A 23,665-nucleotide genomic window follows, 5' to 3' on the forward strand; every position below is an offset into this window, starting at 1 on the left:
TCTTCAGTGTTGCAGAGTACAAGGAGTACAACGTGAAGATGAGTGATGACAAAGGTGAATGTGATATCCGTGGCGTATGTGAGATGCATAATGGAGAGTTTGTAATAGCAGACAGGAATAATTGTAAAGTGAAGCTCCTGGACAAGGAGTACAGGGTGCTCGACCACTTTGATGTCCCGGAGAAACCATATGACGTGTGCCACATTGACGGAAATGAAGTTGCAGTTTTTGTTAACAGTACTAATGCTGATAATCGAGGACTATATTTCATTAATGCTACGAAAGGGAAATTCGTAACTACGAGAATGTTAAGCTTCAACCATAAATGTTTAGCCGCATCTCATCATGGTGGCCAGCTTAACATAACCTCTGGTACCGCCCTGTACGTCTACACGATGTCGGGAAAGAAGATGAAGATGTTGTACGAGGACGAGTCAAGGGTAATCACGGTGTGGAAATGTGCCATCAGTAACGACGGGGAATATTAATACATTACAAACAACAGTACACATCAACTGATCACCCTAGACAACAACGGCAACAAGCTGGCCTTACTCACTGACCCTGACATGAGGTACCCTACTCGAGTACACGTGACACCTGCTGGACACGTGTTCGTCTGTTGCCGTGACTCCGGCACAGTGCTGCAGGTTGACACAGACGGGATGAAAAAGTTGGCCACCCTGGCAAGGATAGAACACGGAGTGCGCAGACCGTATGGTTCATTTTTCTGCAGCCGCACTTCTTCCATTATTGTTGATGGAATGAAAGACACACTTCTTATTATCAAGTTAATTTAAAACTAAAAACTATTAATGTTTGATTCAGTACTATCGAACTGGGATCTTCCTTATTGTTGCAGTGTATATTGCAATATTGTCTTAAATAATTGTTTTGTTTAGGCCGCTGATTATAAGTAATATTATATGAAATCAAAACCTTCGCGTGAATACGTATATTTTATCAAATTTAAGACAATTTATATATGACACAAACCATTTGTGACATTATATTCTTTTTGACGAATGAAGAATGTTCAATATTTGTGTATATACATTTTGCCTATTTAAGCGAGCATATTAATGTATTTTTATTGTAATGTCTCTTTTTTGTAAAGTCATGAAAAAAGAAGCGAAAAAAACGCTTAATTAAACTCGATCTGGCGTCAATTAACACCTTGGCACTTATTACTTTCAGAACAACATCAGTTTGATTAATTCATCACTTGTATGCTTTACACACAGTCAAGTGAATTGCAATCGAGAAATAATAAAATAATCTCTTAATTTAATGTTGGTGATTGAGTGCAAATAAACAATACGTAACTTGTCTCTAAGGAATGCATACTAGATTGTGAACGTATACTAAATTTTTGAAGGATAGAATCTCCATAGCACAAAATACATTAAACGTAGAATATCGACAGTCTAAGTAAGAATGAGACTTTCACCTTACGTATAAAATCGACAGTCTCGGTAAGATTGAGACATACATCTCACGTATAACATAGAAAGTCTCGGTAGGATTGAGACTAACATTTCACGTACAACATCGACAGCTCGGTTAGATTGCGTCTTACATCTCACGTATAACATCGACAGTCTCGGTAGGATTGAGACATACATCTCACGTATAACATCGAAAGTCTCGGTAGGATAGAGACATACATTTCACGTACAACATCGACAGCTCGGTTAGATTGAGTCTTACATCTCACGTATAACATCGACAGTCTCGGTTAAATTGATACTTACATCTAACATATAACATTGACAGCTCGGTTAGTTTAGACTTACATCTCACGTATACAACGACAGTCTCCGTTAAATTCAGACTTACAGGTAACGTTTAACCTCAAGAACTCGGTTAGATTAAGACTAACATCTTACGTATTACATCGAAAGTCTCCGTTTGACTTGAGACATACATATCACGTTTAACATCAACAAGTCGGTAAGATAGATACTAACATCTCACGTATAACATCGACATTCTCGGTTAGATTGCGACTTAATCTCACTTATAACATCGACAGTATCGGTTATATTGAGACTTACATATCACATAAAACATCGACAGCTCGGTTAGATCAGACCGACATCTTAGGTATAACATCGACAGCTCGGTTAGATTGACACTTCCATCTCATGCACGACATCGACAGTCTCGGAAGGATTGGGACTAACATTTCACGTATAAACTCGACAGTCTCGGTAAGATTGAGACTTACATCCCACGAAAAACATCGACAGTCTATGTTAGATATAGACCTACATCTTACGTACAGCATCGACAGCTCGGTTAGATTTTGACGTACATCTCAAGTATAACATCGACAGTCTCTGTTAGATTGAGACTAACATATCTTGCAAAACATCTCGGTAAGATTGAGCCGTACATCTCAGGATTAACATCGAGCCTCCATTAGACTTAAGACTTACATCTCACGTACAACATCGACAGTCACGGAACTAAACGCATGCGGTCTTGTTAAATAAACATGTGAAACGTGGTTAGGACGTCAACATTTTACAAACATATTTGGTTTAATTTAAAGAATGAAATACGTGATGGATGTCTTTATCGGGGCCTGTGGCAGTTGAGCTGGTGAAAGTATGTGGAGTCCGAACGATCCGACCGTTACCGGAAACAGAGTATCATATTATGTCACAATAACGCTGGAAAAATGATCATTTTAACGCTAATGACAACAATTCTTTATTAGTGTGTATCTGATGCTGTCAAACATACAGCTCCGACTAAGGGACTGTGCTCATGATTGCAGAAGAATGCATTCGATAGTTTCCATGTTGCACGATTAAATGTCAAGTACTGTGTGTGTTTTATAAAAAAAAAGATATACTTTAATTGATAACGAAGTCTTCAATTAGAACGGACTTTTTTTCTTCTTTTGAGAGTATTGATTTTAAATTTCCAACTTTTCCCCTAAAACTGAGGGACACGGTACTTTAACACTTTTTATGTTTATAAACGTCCTACGTAGTAATCTCGCTTGGCAAGCATCGACGACTTAATGCATGTTGATTTAGGTTTTCATGGCCTGTTGGCACAAACAAATATATAGAAGATATTTGTTTATTTCAGTGTAAGATCGTATTTTATTTCACGAGTGTAATAGAAAAACATATTTTCACGAGTGGCGAAGCCACTATGATCATGGGTTTCTTTTATGCTTAATTCGGAGTTTTATTAGTTTTTTAATATATTTCTTAATTACCCCCTTTTTTGAAAAAAAGGTGTTATTTGCGCCGCTACCCGTGGGGCACCCCTCACGCAAAATTATAGCTGTTAACTTTTATATTTCCGGTTTGTTGAGAAATAGATCTTTGCTATTCATTCTTATAGTTTATTATTCGCTCGTTTTTAGTGCAAAGCTTTTATGAACAGTAATCAATGATGTTTTGTAAGTGCACATATGTTCCAAAAAATAACCAAAACACTTTGATTTTAAGTGGGGCATGAATACATAACCAAATTACTACGCTGACATTAAATGAATGAAAATTTGGAAGGTCAACTGTGTTAGCAAAACAAATGCGGATTCTCATTGTATTTTAAACATATTTCTTTGTTTACGACTGCTATTCAGTCATCTTTCTGTCAGAGACCAGTCTGTTTCGCTTGAAAACAGGTTTATGTAAAGAGTGAATGCCACGCTAGTTTGTTGACAAATTTTGAGGCATAGGTGGAGTAAAAAATACCGGATTATCTGTAAATCGTTGTGCGGATTTTCTGGGAAGCACATTTTACGTATTACAACGACAAACAGTTCAAAATACATAAGAAAGAGGATATAAAATTATATTTATGTTCGGACAGTTGTTTTCGTCTGTAATTTGTTTGGTATGAAAGCAAATGTTCGAACATTCAGCGACAAGATCAAGAAAATGTTTGAAAAACGGGATAACTGGTAATAAACGGTAAGTTGTTAATTTCCAAATATACATTTATTTAAATTTATAAAAACATTTCTTTAAATTTTAAACATATTATTGCCAACATTTACTGGTTCAAAGTGAAGTGTTCCGTTTTGATCAAGGAAAGTAACTACAAAGGAATTTAAAAGTAGTTCTGAACGTTGATATTATCACTCCTTATTTTTTAATGAAAATATCAAATTGATGTTTTCACTGTTGTTATTCCACTGTTAAAACCCTATATTTCATCGAAAAGCATGAAAGAAAACAATATAAACACTTTTCAATTTACATGTTTATTAATACGAGATGATTCGTGATCAGATTGTCCTTAACATAACAATATTTCTTCATAGAAGATAGATCATTCATTTTAAAACAATGTATTATTTATGTTAAGCTACATGTAAAAGTACAACCTTAAGAGAGCACATCCAATGAATCCACCAAAGGTCGTTTTTCATCACGAGACTGAAAAAGAATAACTCAACCACAAACTTATATAACTAAGTTTATATTGTATGCTACAATTTGTACAACGTTGTGAAACCACACAGAGAATTGAAGTTGCACATACCATGTCACTTGTAAATCGCAACAGTTACAACAGTTATAATTATTGCCATGTTTTCTATTACTCCACATTTTATCAGCCTTAACTAGCAATATACAAATGTACAACATGGAACAGACAACATATGACCAAATAGATAAATATAAATTGTGGAGAGTTCAATATGAACACATTGTTTGAATAAAATGCACAATAATACTCTGTTAAAACAGAATGTTTAAGGTACCAGATTCATAATAAGCTATTGATTATATCGTGTCAATAGCGGTAATGTTGTACTTTGATGACAATTACATGTGTTCATATATATTTTAGGTACCAGAGTAGAGCGTCTACTACTTGCTGATTACTAAAATAATAACCAACTAAAAACACATTGTACATGAAGTTACTTCAGTTGATATTTTTGTTCTTTATTTCAACTGAAATCCTACAGAAGCTGGCCAATGTTGCAATCTTTTATCATTAAAAAATTATAATCAAAAAAGCTTAATAGTAATACTACTTTTGATACACTGCTTTTATATAATTCTTTCTCTAGACCTAACTTCCCTTCAAATGATACTTAAATAATATGCGGTCACCTGGCGTCTTAAAATGACAATTGCAGATTGGCTACCTTAATTTCATGTCTGCTTATCTGGATTCAATGTTTAAAATGTACAATCACAAATGAACAATTATTGGAATTAAATATCTCAACACAGGTTTTTTGTACACCAAAATTATCATAAAGGTCATAAAATATTTCCTCATATAAATAAATGCCAAATAAAAAGAAAAGTAAACTTGCAAGTTTTCATTAGCACAACTACAGAATGATCCAGTAATGTCCATAAATGTTTCTAAATATTTCTTTACCCTGCTTTAACTTTGAACAAGTATTTGCTCGCGAAAACAATCAGTTGAAGCCTATATATGTATTGATTGGCATATCTGACTTAACACAATTAAGAGATGAACCCTCATCGCAACAGTTGACTCAATAAGTTGATTTTCCAAGCCCTTCAAATCTACTCAAATAAGAGTAAAACATGGTCCCTTTTTTCAAAAGCTGATTAGAAACTTCCAGTGACACTTCAATTCCACTCAAATACGAGCGAAATGTGGTCCCCCGCTTCAGCAGTTCAATTCCACTCGAATGAGACCAAAATGTGGTTTCCCGTTTCAAAAGTTCACTAGATACTTTGATTGACACTTTCATTCCACTCAAATGAGAGCAAAAAGTGGTCCATCATTTCAAAATAATTTGCAAAGAATCAGATCAGGTCAAATGCATTGCTGTCGAAGTATTTTCTTCCTTGTCCTCAAGTCTAGAACTAACATTTGGAATGGCCTTGAGTATTTCACTTTTTACATCAGCAAACGATGTTCTAACGTCCGTTTTGCCTTTGTTTCCATCAATGATCTGAAAATATGCATACATATAATAAGTGATGTGATAAAAAGACCCTTGAGTCTGTTCACTGACGAGTTATAATCAGCGTTGTTGTTTGATTATGCCAGAATGTTTGCAAGGCAATGAGTGTCAATGTAAACATTGTACACCATAATACATTTGCAGTTTAAAGTTTTAACTGGCAAACCTAGAGTTAAAACTTTTTACACCAATAGACGCAGCAGAGAAACAGAAACCAGCAATTAACTTAAATCAACTACAACAAGAGATGTTATTCAAACATTATGCCCCCCCCCCCCGAGCGCCATGTTGTCAGGATTATATGGACAATTGAATGAAATATGCATGCACCGAAATGACAGCTGATTTGTCGCTAACATTGTATGCCGTTGAGGCAGTTTTAAGATTATGACCATTCAAAGTTGGAGGATAGAGTGTGTTATGACCATGACCTTTGACTCTATGACCTCAAAATCCATAGTAGTCATCAGCTGGTCACCAAAAATCTAAATGTTAAGTTTGAGGGCCATGGGTGCAGGCATTGACAAGTTATCACACAGACAAGCATTTTTCGTTCAAGGTCACTGTAACCTTGACCTTTGATACAATGACCCCTTAAATCAATAGGGGTCATCTACTGGTCAGGCCCAACCTCCAAGTCAAGTTTGAGGGCCATGGGTGCAGCCATTGTCAAGTTATCACACAGACAAGTTTTTTTCGTTCAAGGACACTGTGACCTTCACCTTTGACCCAATGACCCCTTAAATCATAAGGGGTCATCTACAAGTCAGATGCAACTCCAAGTCAAGTTTGAAGGCCATGGGTTCAGGCACTGTTGAGTTATCGCTCGGACAACCTTTTACCATTCAAGATCACTATGACCTTGACCTTTGGCTCTATGAATCCTAAAATCAATAAGGGTGATCTACTGGTCAGGCTTAACATCCATGTCAAGTTTAATGATCATAGGTTCAGGCATTGTTGAGATATCAGTGGGAGAATATTTGTTAACCTTTTAGCGTTAAAGGTTACTGTGACATTGACCTTGGTCTGATGACCCCTAAAGTCGATAGGGATCATCTACTGGGCAGGCCTAACCTTCATGTCAAGTTTGATGACCATAGGTCTAGGAATTGTCGAGTTCGCTTTCAAGGTCACTATGACTTTGACCTTTAACCCCTAAAATCAATAGGGGTCATCTACTGGTCAGGCCCAACATCCATGTCAAGTTTGAGGGCCATGGGTGCAGGCATTGTTGAGTTATCACTCGGACAACCTTTTATCATTCAAGGTCACTGTGACGTTGACCTTTGGCCCAATGACCTCTAAATCTAGGGACCATCTTCTGGCCAGGACCAACCTCCAAGTCAAGTTTGAGGGCCATGGGTGCAGGCATTGTCGAGTTATCACTCGGATAACCTTTTACCATTCCAGATCACTGTGACCTTGACCTTTAGCCCAATGACCCCTAAAATCAATAGGGACCATCTTCTGGCCAGGCCCAACCGCCAAGTCAAGTTTGAGGGCCATGGGTGCAGGCATTGTGGAGTTATCACTCGGACAACCTTTTACCATTCCAGGTCACTGTGACCTTGACCTTTGGCCAGATGACCTCCAAAAACCATAGGGGTCATCTCCTGGTCAGGCCAATTCTCCAAGTCAAGTTTGAGGGCCATGGGTGCAGGCATTGTCGAGTTATCACTCGGACAACTTTTTACCATTTAAGGTGACTGTGACCTTGACCTTTGGCCAGATTACCCCCGAAAACAAAAGGGGTCATGTACTGGTCAGGCCCAATTCCAAGTCAAGTTTGAGGGCCATGGGTGCAGGCATTGTCAAGTTATCACACGGAAAACCTTTAACCATTCAAGGTGACTGTGACCTTGACCTTTGGCCCGATGACCCTCAAAAACAATAGGGGTCTTCTACTGGTCAGGCCCAACCTCCAATTCAATTATGAGGGCCATGGGTGCAGGCATTGTCAAATTATCACTCGGACAACCTTTTACCAATCAAGGTCACTGTGACCTTGACCTTTGGCCCGATGACCCCCAAAAACAATAGGGGTCATCTACTGGTCAAGCCCAACCTCCAATTCAATTATGAGGGCCATGGGTGCCGGCATTGTTGAGTTATCACTCGGACAACCTTTTACCATTCAAGGTCACTGTGAACTTGACCTTTGACCCGATGAGCCCCCAAAACAATAGGGGTCAGCTACTGGTCAGGCCCAACCTCCAAGTCAAGTTTGAGGGCCATGGGTGCAGGCATTGTGGAGTTATCACTCGGACGACCTTTTACCATTCAAGGTCACTGTGACCTTGACCTTTGGCCTGATGACCCCCAAAAACAATAGGGTTCATCTACTGGTCAGGCCCAACTTCCAATTCAATTATGAGGGCCATGGGTGCCGGCATTGTTGAGTTATCACTCGGACAACCTTTTACCATTCAAGGTCACTGTGAACTTGACCTTTGACCCGATGAGCCCTAAAAACAATAGGGGTCAGCTACTGGTAAGGCCCAACATCCAAGTCAAGTTTGAGGGCCATGGGTGCAGGCATTGTCAAGTTATCACTCGGACGACCTTTTATCATTCAAGGTCACTGTGACCTTGACCTTTGGCCTGATGACCCCCCAAAACAATAGGGGTCATCTACTGGTCAGGCCCAACCTCCATGTCAAGTTTGAGGGCCATGGGTGCAGGCATTGTTGAGTTATCACTCGGACAAGCTTTAAAATTATTTTACCATTAAAGGTCACTGTGACCTTGACCTTTGACCCAATGACCCCCAAAATCAATAGGGGTCATCTACTGGTCAGGCCCAACCTTCATGTGAAGTTTAATGACAATACGTCCGGGAATCGTTAAGTTATCACTCGGACAAGCTTTGGTCTACCGACGGACCGACCGACCGACCGAAGGGGGGCATAAAAATTAAATACACAGTTTTACCAAAGAAACTTCAATTCTTTAAGATATTAGAAATGTTATTGCACCAGTGAAAACTTATATTGAAACTCCAATTTTACTCATAGACACTAGATCAGAAATAGTGCACTTTTATACCATATATAATATTGCCAAACGTACAACTAAACACCTTAATGACTTCCTCAAAAGGTTTTGAAGAGAGAACAAAGTACAAAATTTATAAACACCATACATTTAACAAAACTTTGTCCAGCAAAACAGTCAAACAAACACTTACCAAGACTGGAGGTGTTATCAGTTTTCTGTCAGATTTTTTAACTAACCACCGCTCATGTAACTCATGTAACTGGTTCAGGTAATCCTGCGATAAAAATGGATTTCCTCTCAAAAGATACATTTCAAACAACAAATGGGCGATATAGTTATGCAGGAAATATGATGTTAGTCTTTTGATCTTTTTGGGCTGTATCACTTACAGCTGTTTGAGTCCAGTATCATGCTATTATCTTTATACAAGCATTCAGAAGCGTTGAGCTCCCACAGATTAAATGACTAGCATAGTATTGCTTTAATTTCATACGCAAATTCCAATATAAATTACTTTTAGCTATCAATAATCCCATTTTCTTTATAATAGCATCTAAATTATCATTTGCGTAGAACTGCAGAAGTATATTTTCAGATATTGAATCAGATATTCAGTTAACACTATGCGTTGTATGGATATTGTGTCTGTCCTGTCGCAATATTTGTTTGAGACAGAAACTTAAAATAATTTAAGCAAATGTTTATACCAAGTCATTGTAGTTCTCTTAAGTGCACTAAATTCACTTCATGGTATTCAATTCTGGCTAACATAGTTGTTTTATCAAGAAATGAAATTAAAATGCATTCCATTTGTTCTAAAACAATCAATTGGCACAGCCATACCGTTTAACTGTGTACTGCACTCAAATACAAAAATGAATTGATCAATGCAACATTTTTTTTTTAATTTTATACATTTTCAAGTATTTAAAGTATTTGTATTTATATAGTAGATAAATCTTCTAATGTTACCAAGGTAATGTTTCTTTCCTCTGGTCGATTTCTAGTCTGTATTCTCTCAAAACAGGTTTGAGGGGATGTTTGAAGATATACTGAAAAAACAAATACCAATATAACAACATTTCTTCAGCCTTTCAAGTGACTCCAATACTTTTGGACGTTTGTAAAATTATAATCACTGTTTAATAAGAATTTCATATATCTATAAATACTAGCCACTAAATCATTGGCATAAATACTGCCAACATTAAACAATATCTTCGTACCTAAGTATATATTCTTACCTATAAGACCCACACTGACTCTGCCCTAATACTGCCAATATTTAACAATATGTATATATTCCTACCTATAAGACCCACACTGACTCTGCCCTAATACTGCCCATATTAAACAATATTTTTTTATGTATATATGCTTACCTATAAGATCCCCACTAACTCTTCACTAATACTGCCAATATTAAACAATATGTATATATTCTTACCTATAAGTTCCACACTAACTCTGCCCTAATACTGCCAATATTAAACAATATGTATACCTTCTTACCTATAAGCCCCACACTGACTCTGCCCTAATACTGCCAATATTAAACAATATGTATATATTCTTACCTATAAGATCCACACTGACTCTGCCCTAATACTGCCAATATTAAACAATATGTATACCTTCTTACCTATAAGATCCACACTGACTCTGCCCTAATACTGCCAATATTGAACAGTATGTTTATATTCCTACCTATAAGATCCACACTAACTCTGCCCTAATACTGCCAATATTGAACAATATGTATACCTTCTTACCTATAAGATCCACACTGACTCTGCCCTAATACTGCCAATATTGAACAGTATGTATATATTCCTACCTATAAGATCCACACTAACTCTGCCCTAATACTGCCAATATTAAACAATATGAATATATTCTTACCTATAAGATCCACACTGACTCTGCCCTAATACTACCAATATTAAACAATATGAATATATTCTTACCTATAAGATCCACACTGACTCTGCCCTAATACTGCCAATATTAAACAATATGTATATATTCTTACCTATAAGATCCACACTGACTCTGCCCTAATACTGCCAATATTAAACAATATGTATATATTCTTACCTATAAGATCCACACTGACTCTGCCCTAATACTGCCAATATTGAACAGTATGTATATATTCCTACCTATAAGATCCACACTAACTCTGCCCTAATACTGCCAATATATTCTTACCTATGAGATCCATACTGACTCTGCCCTAATACTACCAATATTAAACAACATGAATATATTCTTACCTATAAGATCCACACTGACTCTGCCCTAATACTGCCAATATTAAACAAGAGATGTTAGTGAAACATTTATGCCCCCTTGGGAGCCAAATTGTTAGTAGGATTTGGACACTTAAATAAAATATGGACAATCAGAAAACCTTTTTTCAGCTTACAGTCACACTGACCTTGACCTTTGACCCACTGACCTCAAAATCAATAGGGTTCATCTGCTGGTCATGACCAATAAGCCTACCTAGTATGAGGTCCCTGGGTCAAAGCGTTCTCAAGTTATTGATCGGAAACCGTTTTTCATGTTAAGGTCACACTGACCTTGACCTTTGACCCACTGACCTCAAAATCAATAGGGTTCATCTGCTGGTCATGACCAATACACCTACCAAGTATGAGGTTCCTGGGTCAAAGCGTTCTCAAGTTATTGATCGGAAACCGTTTTTCATGTAAAGGTCACACTGACCTTGACCTTTGACCCACTGACCTCAAAATCAATAGGGTTCATCTGCTGGTGATGACCAATACACATACCAAGTATGAGGTCCCTCGGTCAAAGCGTTCTCAAGTTATTGATCGGAAACCATTTGGTATTCCGACCGACCGACAGACAGACAGACCGACCGACCGACCGACATGTGCAAAACAATATACCCCACTTTTTTCAAAAGGGGGCATAACAATATGTATATATTCTAACCTATAAGATCCACACTTACTCTGCCCTAATACTAACAATATTAAACAATATGTATATATTCTTACCTATGAGATCCACACTAACTCTGCCCTAATACTACCAATATTAAACAATATGTATATATTCTTACCTATAAGATCCACACTAACTCTGCCCTAATACTGCCAATATTAAACAATATGTATATATTCTTACCTATAAGATCCACACTCTCTCTGCCCTAATACTGCCAATATTAAACAATATGAATATATTCTTACCTATAAGATCCACACTCTCTCTGCCCTAATACTGCCAATATTAAACAATATGTATATATTCTTACCTATAAGATCCACACTGACTCTGCCCTAATACTGCCAATATTGAACAATATGTATATATTCTTACCTATGAGATCCACACTCTCTCTGCCCTAATACTGCCAATATTAAACAGTATGAATATATTTTTACCTATAAGACCCACACTGACTCTGCCCTAATACTGCCAATATTAAACAATATGTATATATTCCTACCTATAAGACCCACACTGACTCTGCCCTAATACTGCCCATATTAAATAATATTTTTTTATGTATATATGCTTACCTATAAGATCCCCACTAACTCTGCCCTAATACTGCCAATATTAAACAATATTTATATCTTCCTACCTATAAGATCCACACTGACTCTGCCCTAATACTGCCAATATTAAACAATATTTATATATTCTAACCTATAAGGCCCACACTGACTCTGCCCTAATACTGCCAATATTAAACAATATTTATATATTCTTACCTATAAGATCCACACTGACTCTGCCCTAATACTACCAATATTAAACAGTATGTATATATTCCTACCTATAAGATCCACACTAACTCTGCCCTAATACTGCCAATATTAAACAATATGTATATATTCTTACCTATAAGATCCACACTAACTCTGCCCTAATACTGCCAATATTAAACAATATGTATATATTCTTACCTATAAGATCCACACTAACTTTGCCCTAATACTGCCAATATTAAACAATATGCATATATTCTTACCTATAAGATCCGCACTAACTTTGCCCTAATACTGCCAATATTAAACAATATGTATATATTCTTACCTATAAGATCCACACTAACTCTGCCCTAATACTGCCAATATTAAACAATATGTATATATTCTTACCTATAAGATCCACACTAACTCTGCCCTAATACTGCCAATATTAAACAATATGTATATATTCTTACCTATAAGATCCACACTAACTCTGCCCTAATACTGCCAATATTAAACAATATGTATATCTTCTTACCTATAAGATCCACACTAACTCTGCCCTAATGCTGCCAATATTAAACAATATGTATACATACTTACCTATAAGATCCACACTGACTCTGCCCTAATGCTGCCAATATTAAACAATATGTATATATTCTTACTTATAAGATCCACACTAACTCTGCCCTAATACTGCCCATATTAAACAATATGTATATATTCTTACCTATAAGCCCCACACTGACTCTGCCCCAATACTGCCAATATTAAACAATATGTATATATTCTTACCTATAAGATCCACACTGACTCTGCCCTAATACTGCCAATATTAAACAATATGTATATATTCTTACCTATAAGATCCACACTGACTCTGCCCTAATACTGCCAATATTAAACAATATGTATATATTCTTACCTATAAGATCCACACTGACTCTGCCCTAATACTGCCAATATTAAACAATATGAATATATTCTTAACTATAAGATCCACACTGACTCTGCCCTAATACTGCCAATATTAAACAATGTGTATATATGCTTACCTATAAGATCCACACTGACTCTGCCCTAATACTGCCAATATTAAACAATATGTATATATTCTTACCTATAAGATCCACACTGACTCTGCCCTGTTTCAACAGAAAGTCAAACCACCCTGTCAGCACATTGTATTCGACATCTGCCAAAAGTCCACTGAAACGGAGACAAAGAGTACATGTATAATGTATTAGAACCATTTACAGTAACGTTGTCATTTTCATCATTTCCAGTTTAGTTTATGTTTCTTTCGTCTGTATAGTCCAGCTTTTAGTTCCAAACAAAACATATATTTGTTTCTGGTTAAGGCCTGAAAAATATGGGTCCGTAGGTAGATTTTTTGGGAGCTTTTTTTCCTGAATACATTATAAAAAGCTAACACAAAACTGTCATAACTTTATGTTTAATGTACTTTTGTCATTAATTTGAGGTACTTGTAAAATCAGGCATCAACATTAATATTAAGCTTAAAGTGACACTCTTATTCAAAATTAATACATACACATGTGTACCAAACATATATTTTGAGTAATAAACATTTATCTACTTTCTAAATAGTGCATTTATGGAAAATATTAATTGCTGATAGCAAGATTGAAACTGTGTATTTAATAGCTGAAAATGCAAAAATATTAAATGATTGGTGAGTGCTTAAAGATTCACTGTTATCTACTATTGTCTCATAAGGTAGAAATACTGTATTTTCTGCACCATTCTTTCAAATTAAACTCGGTATCCTTTATAAGCATCATTATTTCCTCGTTTAGTCATCCTTTTTGGTATTTAAAAACAATTGTATTGATTGTGGAAAATCTTATTCGGGAGTAAGAGTGCATCTTTAATGGAGCTATCCGAGAGCGAGCTTATTTGTGGGTAGGTTTCCTTAATAAAGGGTGAATCTACAAAATAGTAAGTGCTTAGAATGTTCACTATATTCTCTGAAACCACTGAGTTCACAAGGGTGCCTGAATTCTGAGTATTGTAAGTACTTTCAGTGTCATATTTAGGTCATCTGACAAATAAATGTTCAATTCGTAAGGAAAGCTTGACTAGAAAGATTTTTATGTATTCAATAAAAGTTCCACATCTTAAGTTAGCAAAAAATGTACGTTGGAAAAGTGAATATAACCAAACCAAATATTTGTGGTATAATGTAAGACATATAATACAGAGTTATATATTACCTGTTCTTAAGGTTTTCAATGAAACAATACGTGGCACTGTACAGGGACCGTTCCATCACTCTCAATGGCTTTGTCTGAAAAACAAACATATGTTAAAGGCATGCTATGGTTTTAAAGCCGTGTTATGGTTGAATAGCCATGTTGAAGAAATGTTATGGTGTTAAACGTTTAAGACATGTTATTGTTTTAAAGACAAGTTAACATGATTTAAAAGCCATAAAGGTACAGTTCAAACTCGCTATGTCGACGTCGGATATCTCGACTTTCCGGTTGTGTCGACTTTTTTCTCCGGTCTCTAATTTATTCCTTTTTATTCTATATAAAATAAATCTGTTTGTGTCGATACATATATTTCGATTTTTTCGCTATGTCAACCTCATATTTCAGTCCATGTGGTCGAATTTCACACATTTTCCTTGTTTTTTATGTCGAACTGTAGATCGAGTTGTAGGTGCGAAAATAGTTAGGACGGTTTGCGGATCATGCTAGATTACCGTGCTTGTCAAAATAACAAACTGTCATAATTGGAGGTTTATTGGTAAATGTGAATAATTAAAGTGTTTTTTTTAGTTTTTGATTAAAGAGCCATTTATTGCTCAAGCTATTCATTGAACCGCACAAGGACGCTGATGACATCAGCGGAAAATTCAACAACATTGAAATTTACGTGACAAAGAAATTTCTCTATACTGCATGAACAAATCAAACAGTCATAACAAATGCACTATTTTAAGTTGCTGTCATATGTGCTATACTGTTTTCTTACAAAGTACTATTTAAGTTGCTGTCATATGTGCTATACTGTTTTCATACAAAGTACAAGTGTATGTAACTGTGGTTTTATATCTGTTTTGTGTAATCCATAAACGTGATTTAAATAAATTTGACACAAAAAAATCATTTTTTTCGCTTTATTTTTCAATAATGCGTTTGCTGTTTTCACGACGGTAACAAGACCAATCAATTGCAGAAGTCAGATGGCGGAGATAAATCACTCTCAAATGTGTTGGGATTGGTGATATTTTTGTAATTAGTTTGTGTCAAATGTTCGTTATCTCGTCTTTTTTCCCTAGGTCCCGACAAATTTGACATAACGAGTTTCGACTGTATGTTCTGTTTTAAAAACATGTTATGGGTTAAAAGCCATAGTAAATCGTTAAATAGCCATGTGAAGAACATGATTTGGTTTTAAAGCAACATTATAGGCATGCTATGTTTCTATAGCCATGTTTAAGACATGCCATGGTTTTATAACAATGTTAAAGTCATGCCATGGTTTTAAAGCCATGTTAAAGACATGTTATAGTTTTAAAGCCACATTATAGACATGCTATGTTTGTAAAAGTCATGTTTATGACATGCCATGGTTTTATAGCCATGTTAATGTCATGCCATGGTTTTATAGCCATGTTAAAGTCATGCCATGGTTTTAAAGCCATGTTAAAGACATGTTATAGTTTTATAGCCACATTATAGACATGCTATGTTTGTAAAAGTCATGTTAAAGTCATGCCATGGTTTTATAGCCATGCTAAAGTCATGTTATGGTTTTACAGCCATGTTAAAGTCATGGTAAGGTATTATAGCCATGTTAAAGACATGTTACTGCTTTATAGCCACTAAATAGGAATGCTATGTATTTGTAGGCATGTTCAAGACATGTTATAGTTTTATAGCCATGTTATTGTCGTGTTATGGGCCATAATATGGCTAATACTCATGTTGAAGTCATGATATGGCTTTATAGCCATCTTATTGACATGCCATTTTTTTATATAGCAATGTTACCATCGTTTTATAGCCATATAAAAGTAATGTTTTGGTTAAATTACAATGTTATAGTTATGCTACGGGTCAATAGTAATGTCATTTCGCTTGCGGGCTCTGACATATTACAACCACTGCTTAAGAGTACAAAAAAAAAAAGAATGTACCTGCGGATGATCATGTTTCTTTAGCAAAGTGAGTGTAACGAGGGACTGGAATGTGAACGACCATCTTTTTGGATCTGAATACAGGTGAGCCTGAAATATAGATGCAAAATGAAAATTTACTGAACAAAATGTTTAAAAAGTATTTATTCAAATCCATGTTTCTTTGAAAAGATGTGTGTAAAAGTGTACACAACAATAATCTTATACATATTTAATCTATTTACATTTTAAAATGACTTACTTGGTAAAACAAGCAAATCTTTAAAACAAGCAAATCACGCTGCATCCTTGATTTCGACTTGAACAAGAATAGCATGTACGTTGAAATTAGTTTTCTAACACAGGGGATGAAAAGACCGCCGAAGTTTACTTGTTTTTTCTTAGAGTTATGAACCTTATTTTGGCCAAGAAACACACTTAGCATAACTAAACATTACTAAACATTAGACACATCCACTTAATTGCATGGGATTTATTTATTGCTTTGTGAAATCACAAAGGACACTTTTCTTATGAGATACATTGTATATTAACTCTTTTATTTTGATGAAAAAGATTAATAACAGCATATTTGTTTTAAACAAGAGATGTTTGTCAAACATTACGACACCCCCACCCCCTCAGCGCCATGTTGTCAGGTTTATTTGGACAATTGAAAGAAATATGCATGGACCTCCAAGTCAGGTTTTAGGGCCATGGGTGCAGGCAGTGTCAAGTTATCACACAGACAAGCATTTTGTGTTCAAGTTCACTGTGACCTTTGACCAAAAAAACAAAAATCAACAGGGGTCATCTACTGGTCATGCCCAACCTTCATGTCAAGTTTGATGACCATAGGTCCAGGAATTGTCTTGTTTGGCTTTTAGCATTCAAGGTCACTTTGACCTAGTGACCGACTGACATGTGCAAAGCAATATACCCCTCTTCTTTGAAGGGGGGCATAAAAATTGACTGATTTAAAATCTTGATTTAAAGGATTCTGTTCAAAATGAAAATATATAATACAATTGTTGTTTGATATTTATCCATGAAAATCAATATCATGAAAGAAAAAAATGCCATCAGATAAATCATTTGGAGAAAGTCCCTTATTAGAATAAGTCAACTTATTTCTTTTAATTTTCTCCTTACAAGGGGATTCTCGCCTCCAAAGTCTCGCCATTGATCGATTGGTTCCTCGACTACCTGCAAAAGCCAAAAGGAATCTTTCATTTATCAATAGATTTATAATTTATTTTTATGTCTATTTCAGTTCCAAAACAAGAGCGCCTGGAGCGAACGTCAATGTTAATTTGATGACTTTAAAAAAGCATCATTTTTTTCACACTTAATTAATATATTTATATATTTATTTATATATCTATTTCAACTCAGAGCGAACGTCCCGGGAGCCATCGTCAGCGATCCCCTGTTTTGTCACTCAAAAGAGGGGCATATCTTTTAATAAACCCATTGTTGTGGGCCATGCTGTACATGTGTGTATTTTTTTTATGCAGCTTTTGTACAAAGTTTCAATGAAACAACTTTTTTTATTTCTGGTCAAGGCTAAATAATTTGCCAATGTATATTTGTGTATGAACAATTTAATACATGATGATCCACATTGTAGCAATAAACAACTGAAACTAAACCTATTTCATAAATGCTTACCTCTAGAATTGGTCTCAAATCCTGGAAATGTTGCAGGAATGTTGTTTTACCACTTCCAATGTTGCCTTCTATGCATACCTGAAAGTTTCATGATCACAGAATATTATTTTTCTTGAATTGATATCCAGTAGCATATTAAGACAGGACTTTCAAAATGACCTTTAATAAAGCATGAAATGCCTCCTACTACACTTATCCATTCAATCAAAAACTATGAAGGCAAAATAAAGACATTCTATATGGGGACAGAAGTTTGTTGTTGTTTTTCAAACTGTTTATGTTAAAAAAGTCTAATGGGGGACGGTTAGATTTGAAAGTGCCTTTTCTGGGCTGGGTTGTAAACTTGTTGAATAGGAATTCTAGGGCTATTTTTCCTTTGCCTCAAGTTCTTAATAAACATTTTCAGGGTTTAAGCCAGGTTTTTAAAAAAACAGGGTACTGCAGAAATTGAACAGAGGGCTCAGGGAAAAAGGCACATTGTATCAGGATTTGAAAAACTGTTATATTACGCATTTGACAGTTAAGAAGTGTGTTAAACTGAAGTTATAGTATGTTTCAACTGCCAGATACTGTTAAGTTTGTTAGTATTTATATTCATAATATAGAATTAAATGATTAAGAAAATCATTTTTTTGTTTTTGTAATGGTCATTGCTGTAAATGCGATGGTAAAATGTCACGGAATGAACAAATAGGGGGACTCAGGGGGATGGGTTGAAATTCCGGGGGATTTTTTCCCCGGCCAGGGGATATGGCATGTATGGGTGCCCATGCTGTCTCAATGATGGCAGAAAATTGCTATCAAAAAAGCCAGGGTACAGCATCCTTCCATAAATCTTAAGCTAAAAGTGGTCAAATCCTTTAGTTTATGTAATAACGTATAGCAGGGTAACGCATACTGTAGCTGCATACATTTATTTAACTACTCTGGCTACTTTTTTCTTATGGTACAAATACACATAATCTCTATCTCCTTACATTGAATTTCATGTTCCTTTGACTTTCACAACCTCTCGAATCTGACATCCATCTCTTGCAGACCAAACCTGAAACATAGCAACATATAACTTTAAGAACAAATATTATATTCAAATTAACATCAGGCATACTCAAACAACATGTATGAATTAATAAATGTTAATGTTGAATTATACAAAATTGCACTATTAATATAAACAAAAAACTTTTCTGGTACAATAGATTTATTACATGTACACATGTATGTATTTTTTTGAAGCTGCACTTTCACAGACTGTTTTGATAACTTTATGTATTTTTTGACTTAGAACTAGCCAATTTTTCTTAAATGTCTGGTAACCAGTGGTATAAGACTGCAGAAAAAAAATTCAGATAGCAGTTATTCATACTGTCGAAAATTTATGTTTTATGGCTTAAAGGGTAAATTATGCTTTAAGAAAAATGAGTAATTCAGCATGAAACATTAATATTCGACCGTATATATATAAAAATCTGTGATCTGATTTTTTACATATAAAAAATATATCACTAGTTCCTGACATTTTTTTTTTTAAATAAAAATTGGCTCATTCAAAAAAAAAAGTACTCACAACGGTCAACCTGTAAGAGTGCAGCTTAAATATATAAAAATCACAGAATATTTTGTTGTTTTATATATCTTTATGTTTTGTCGTTATGCCTTTATCAGTACATAAAAAAACATTGGAAAAAAAAGACAACAATGTCATACACTGTGATGACAGCATGTTGTTTAGTGGCAAACCAAATGAAGTCAACAAAGCAGCAATATGTTATAGCAACATAAATATGAACATCAAAGTAATATTGATCACAAGAGATTCAATACCCTTCTTAAATTTATTTAACAAACTTTAACAAACTGAAACTGCAGTCATCGAAATTAGACTTTTATATCAACAAGCCCGAATTCTTATACTATATCTTGGCATCAAATTTTTGAACAAGCCCTGCTATATAAAATTCAGAATTTGAGCAAGCCTGAAAGACATTTTACCAGTGCAGGGCTTGCGGGCTTGTGTTAATTTTGACCACTGAAACTGTATAATGGACTGCAAAATATATGATCAAAATAACATTAACCATTTTTCTAATTAATTAATACAGATCATCTTTTTATCAACTAGATTTAACAAGAGTGATGAGGTGCTAAACATCAACTTTGCTTGTTTTTCCTAGTTGAAAAACAGTTCTGAGCCTTAATTAACATGAGTGTCAACATAATGTCATGTATATCAATAAAGGATAAAATTTGTGCATGATAAAAAAAAAACGCAGAAAGCTTTGACATTACATTGTTTTTATTCTTTCTAAATTTATTTGAGCTTAATACAGAGAGTATGGTGAAACTTACGGAAACTGCTTGGCACAAGCTGACTTTGTAGCACTCTAGGAAACAAATGATGGACCACCGGCATGCCTCAAAACTAGGCAAAAGAAACAGCACTTTTAATTTAATACTTAAACTTTAAAACCTGTGGAAAAATAATGATAATGACTATAGAGAAAGAAAAATCAAAAATGTGTGTGTACATTGTAACTATTAAAAAGTTTATTATTTGTTTTAGACAGTAGACACTCTCTTTTGGGTTTAAATCAGTTTAAACTTATTTAATTTTACAACGATAGTGGAACAAGCTTTTACAACTTATACTAATCACTCTGGTTGGTACAGTGTTGTATTAGTCCAAATAATTGTACGTTTACGGATTTTTTTACGTTTTTTGATATGGCAAATCCTTCACGTACAAATTGTTTATCAAAAGTGGGTAGTTATTCTGATCGGGATTCCAGGTTAAAGCATTTAACATATAAAAAATATCATAAAAAACAAGAAATATTACCAGATTATGTTATTATACATATCAGTTCAATACATAAAAATGTCATATCCTACGAATAATTAAGAGTTTGAAGTGTTTTTTTCATTTCTTGCTGTCAAAACATAGCGATGTATACATGAAGGGCACCTGCAAGGCTTCAGGGCACAATTTTTAAACAATCGGAACATCTCGGCCATGGCCGAGTTGTTACGATTGTATTTACGAGGTCTATCTCGAAGCTAGTCAGAGGTGGCCGAGTTATTACGATTGGGTCGAGTTGTTCCGCTTTGCATAATTGTTGTCTGTGTCAGTCAACTTTCGTTTTATTGGAAAGGTAAATAATGTGTTTTAATGCATTAAATGCTTGTTTTGTGCAAAATAACTTTTCACTTACATGGTAAAATATGAATATAAACCTTTATGATCAATTTCAACCATAAAATACTTCACTTAATACAATTTCAATATTTTTCAAAACACCCCCGTTTTTTGCACAAACCCATTTAGACATTAGGGATTGGAAGAATCCCGTATAACACGTCTATAATTTTAGACTAGGTGTTGTATGAGAGTGTTGTCTTGTGTTGTAGAGGAAATTGATATACCCGGAGGAAACCCACTTGTCCGATTAGGTTGACCACAAACCAAACTCACATGTGCCCAGGCCAGGAATTGAGCCCTGGTCACCTACATGTAGGTGAGAAATGAGTGCACAAACCACTATGCTAACCGGACAATAGTTTGAAATTATGAATCTAGAATAAAGAAGCGCTTTTAATTGGGCTTCAGGGATTTAAACACAAGATGGTTTGAAGTTCACAATTTAACATTTGAACATTTTTTTTCTTGGATTGGCCCATATATTGAATCTCAATGAGGAATATCCGAAAAATATTTCCTATCCGAATATGTACACATTCAGAAAAGCGCTGTTTCAGATAAATCGTAAAATAAAATACTTTTCTAGCTGTCTCTAATTGTTGACTAAATAATAATGATTCAATTATTATGTTCAGTTAAATTCGTCTCGCTTACCACTCTCAAAAATGTAGAAAATTATTAGAACATTTCATCAGTTCATTCGGAGCTCCTCGGCCATTTTATCGAAAACAATGTTTTCGATAAAATGGCCGAGGAGTTCCGAATGTTCATCAGTTCAGTGACTTCGAAGCAGACAACAGTTGTGTTATCGATTGCATGGGTTTTTTCCTTGCTCTTTACATTTTTCGACTGCACGGAGAATGACTATTTTCCGATAGCAAATGGCGTTCAATTGATTGATCATTGATAACAAACAGACGAATGCAGTGCTAATATTTAACCATTTTTGTATGCCGTAACTTTTTCGGCTTTTCGTCCATTGGTCGCCATCTCGGACCTATAACAATTCTACTCCCAGTCGCCATGCAAAAAACAACAGCATAGTAAGTTTTTAGGATAACTATTTCTTATACAAAGAAGGTACTTCACAATAGTGCTAAAAGCAAAATATCACGCATGCCAGCTAAATGAACGTCACATCGCATGACGCCAAACCTGACGTATGGTGAAACATGAACACTAATACAGCAAGTTGTATAACCAATCGACTGTACGACTCAATCACTCATTATTTACACACAAACATATATAAATAAACAATGGTAAATAAAAAAGACTAAGATACTGGTAAAACATCAGAAAAAAACAAACACACAGGTAAACAGTTAACGCGAGCTGTTAACACAGTCCGGTTTCCTTGACGTCACCACGGACCACGGTTTATAGGTCCGTGGTTTATAGGTCCGTGACGTCACTGACGTCATTTCCATAAGGACGCGTAGCGACTGTTTGTTGACAGGTTGTCTTTTACTTGATTTTCGTCAATAAAATCAATTTCTAGCGAAAATATGGGAAATTGCTTTAGAAAAAAAGAGTAATAAAGTTGGTCCTGATCCGAGGCAACGTAACGATTACGTTTCTGTCACTATTTAGTCGAATACTCACTTCCGTCCGTCGCCATCAGCAGTGAAGTATGGCGACATGGAAGAAGAGTTGAAGAAGGGCGAAGAAATTATTGGCGACCTTGACAAAGGTGTGGATTAAGCTAAATTTATATATTTGTTATTGACTATACATAGTCCATTTAACTGACTACATGCATATAAACAAAACACCAAAGATGATAAATAATCCATTATGGTATAGTTTTTGCAAAGTTTGTCACAAATAAACATTTCCCAACATCCGATTCTAGATACCAATGCACAAAATCAAACGAAACCATGGACAAATCATGCGTCACGGGTTCGAAACCTAGACCCCCGGGACACTGGCAACTGCGATTGATTCTTACCTGTTTTAGTGTGTAGTTTCTT

The 23,665-nt window shown here is 35.3% G+C and overlaps 1 protein-coding gene across 1 annotated transcript; it reads right to left on the reverse strand.

Annotated features, from left to right (window-relative positions):
• Positions 1-4,225: 4,225 nt before the first annotated feature.
• LOC128216492 (deoxynucleoside kinase-like) lies at positions 4,226-22,419 on the reverse strand. Its single transcript, XM_052923071.1, has 11 exons — positions 22,344-22,419; positions 20,840-20,912; positions 19,468-19,535; positions 18,491-18,568; positions 17,972-18,025; positions 16,841-16,930; positions 14,907-14,980; positions 13,790-13,878; positions 9,905-9,984; positions 9,123-9,206; positions 4,226-5,920 (listed from the first exon to the last, which is right to left on the reverse strand). Exons 2-11 carry the CDS (start codon positions 20,901-20,903, stop codon positions 5,777-5,779), a joined length of 825 nt encoding a protein of 274 aa, XP_052779031.1. The 5' UTR covers positions 20,904-20,912; positions 22,344-22,419; the 3' UTR covers positions 4,226-5,776.
• Positions 22,420-23,665: the final 1,246 nt, after the last annotated feature.

Source organism: Mya arenaria, chromosome 14 (assembly GCF_026914265.1).
Source record: "Mya arenaria isolate MELC-2E11 chromosome 14, ASM2691426v1".
In the NCBI taxonomy this organism is placed as follows: Eukaryota; Metazoa; Mollusca; class Bivalvia; order Myida; family Myidae; genus Mya; species Mya arenaria.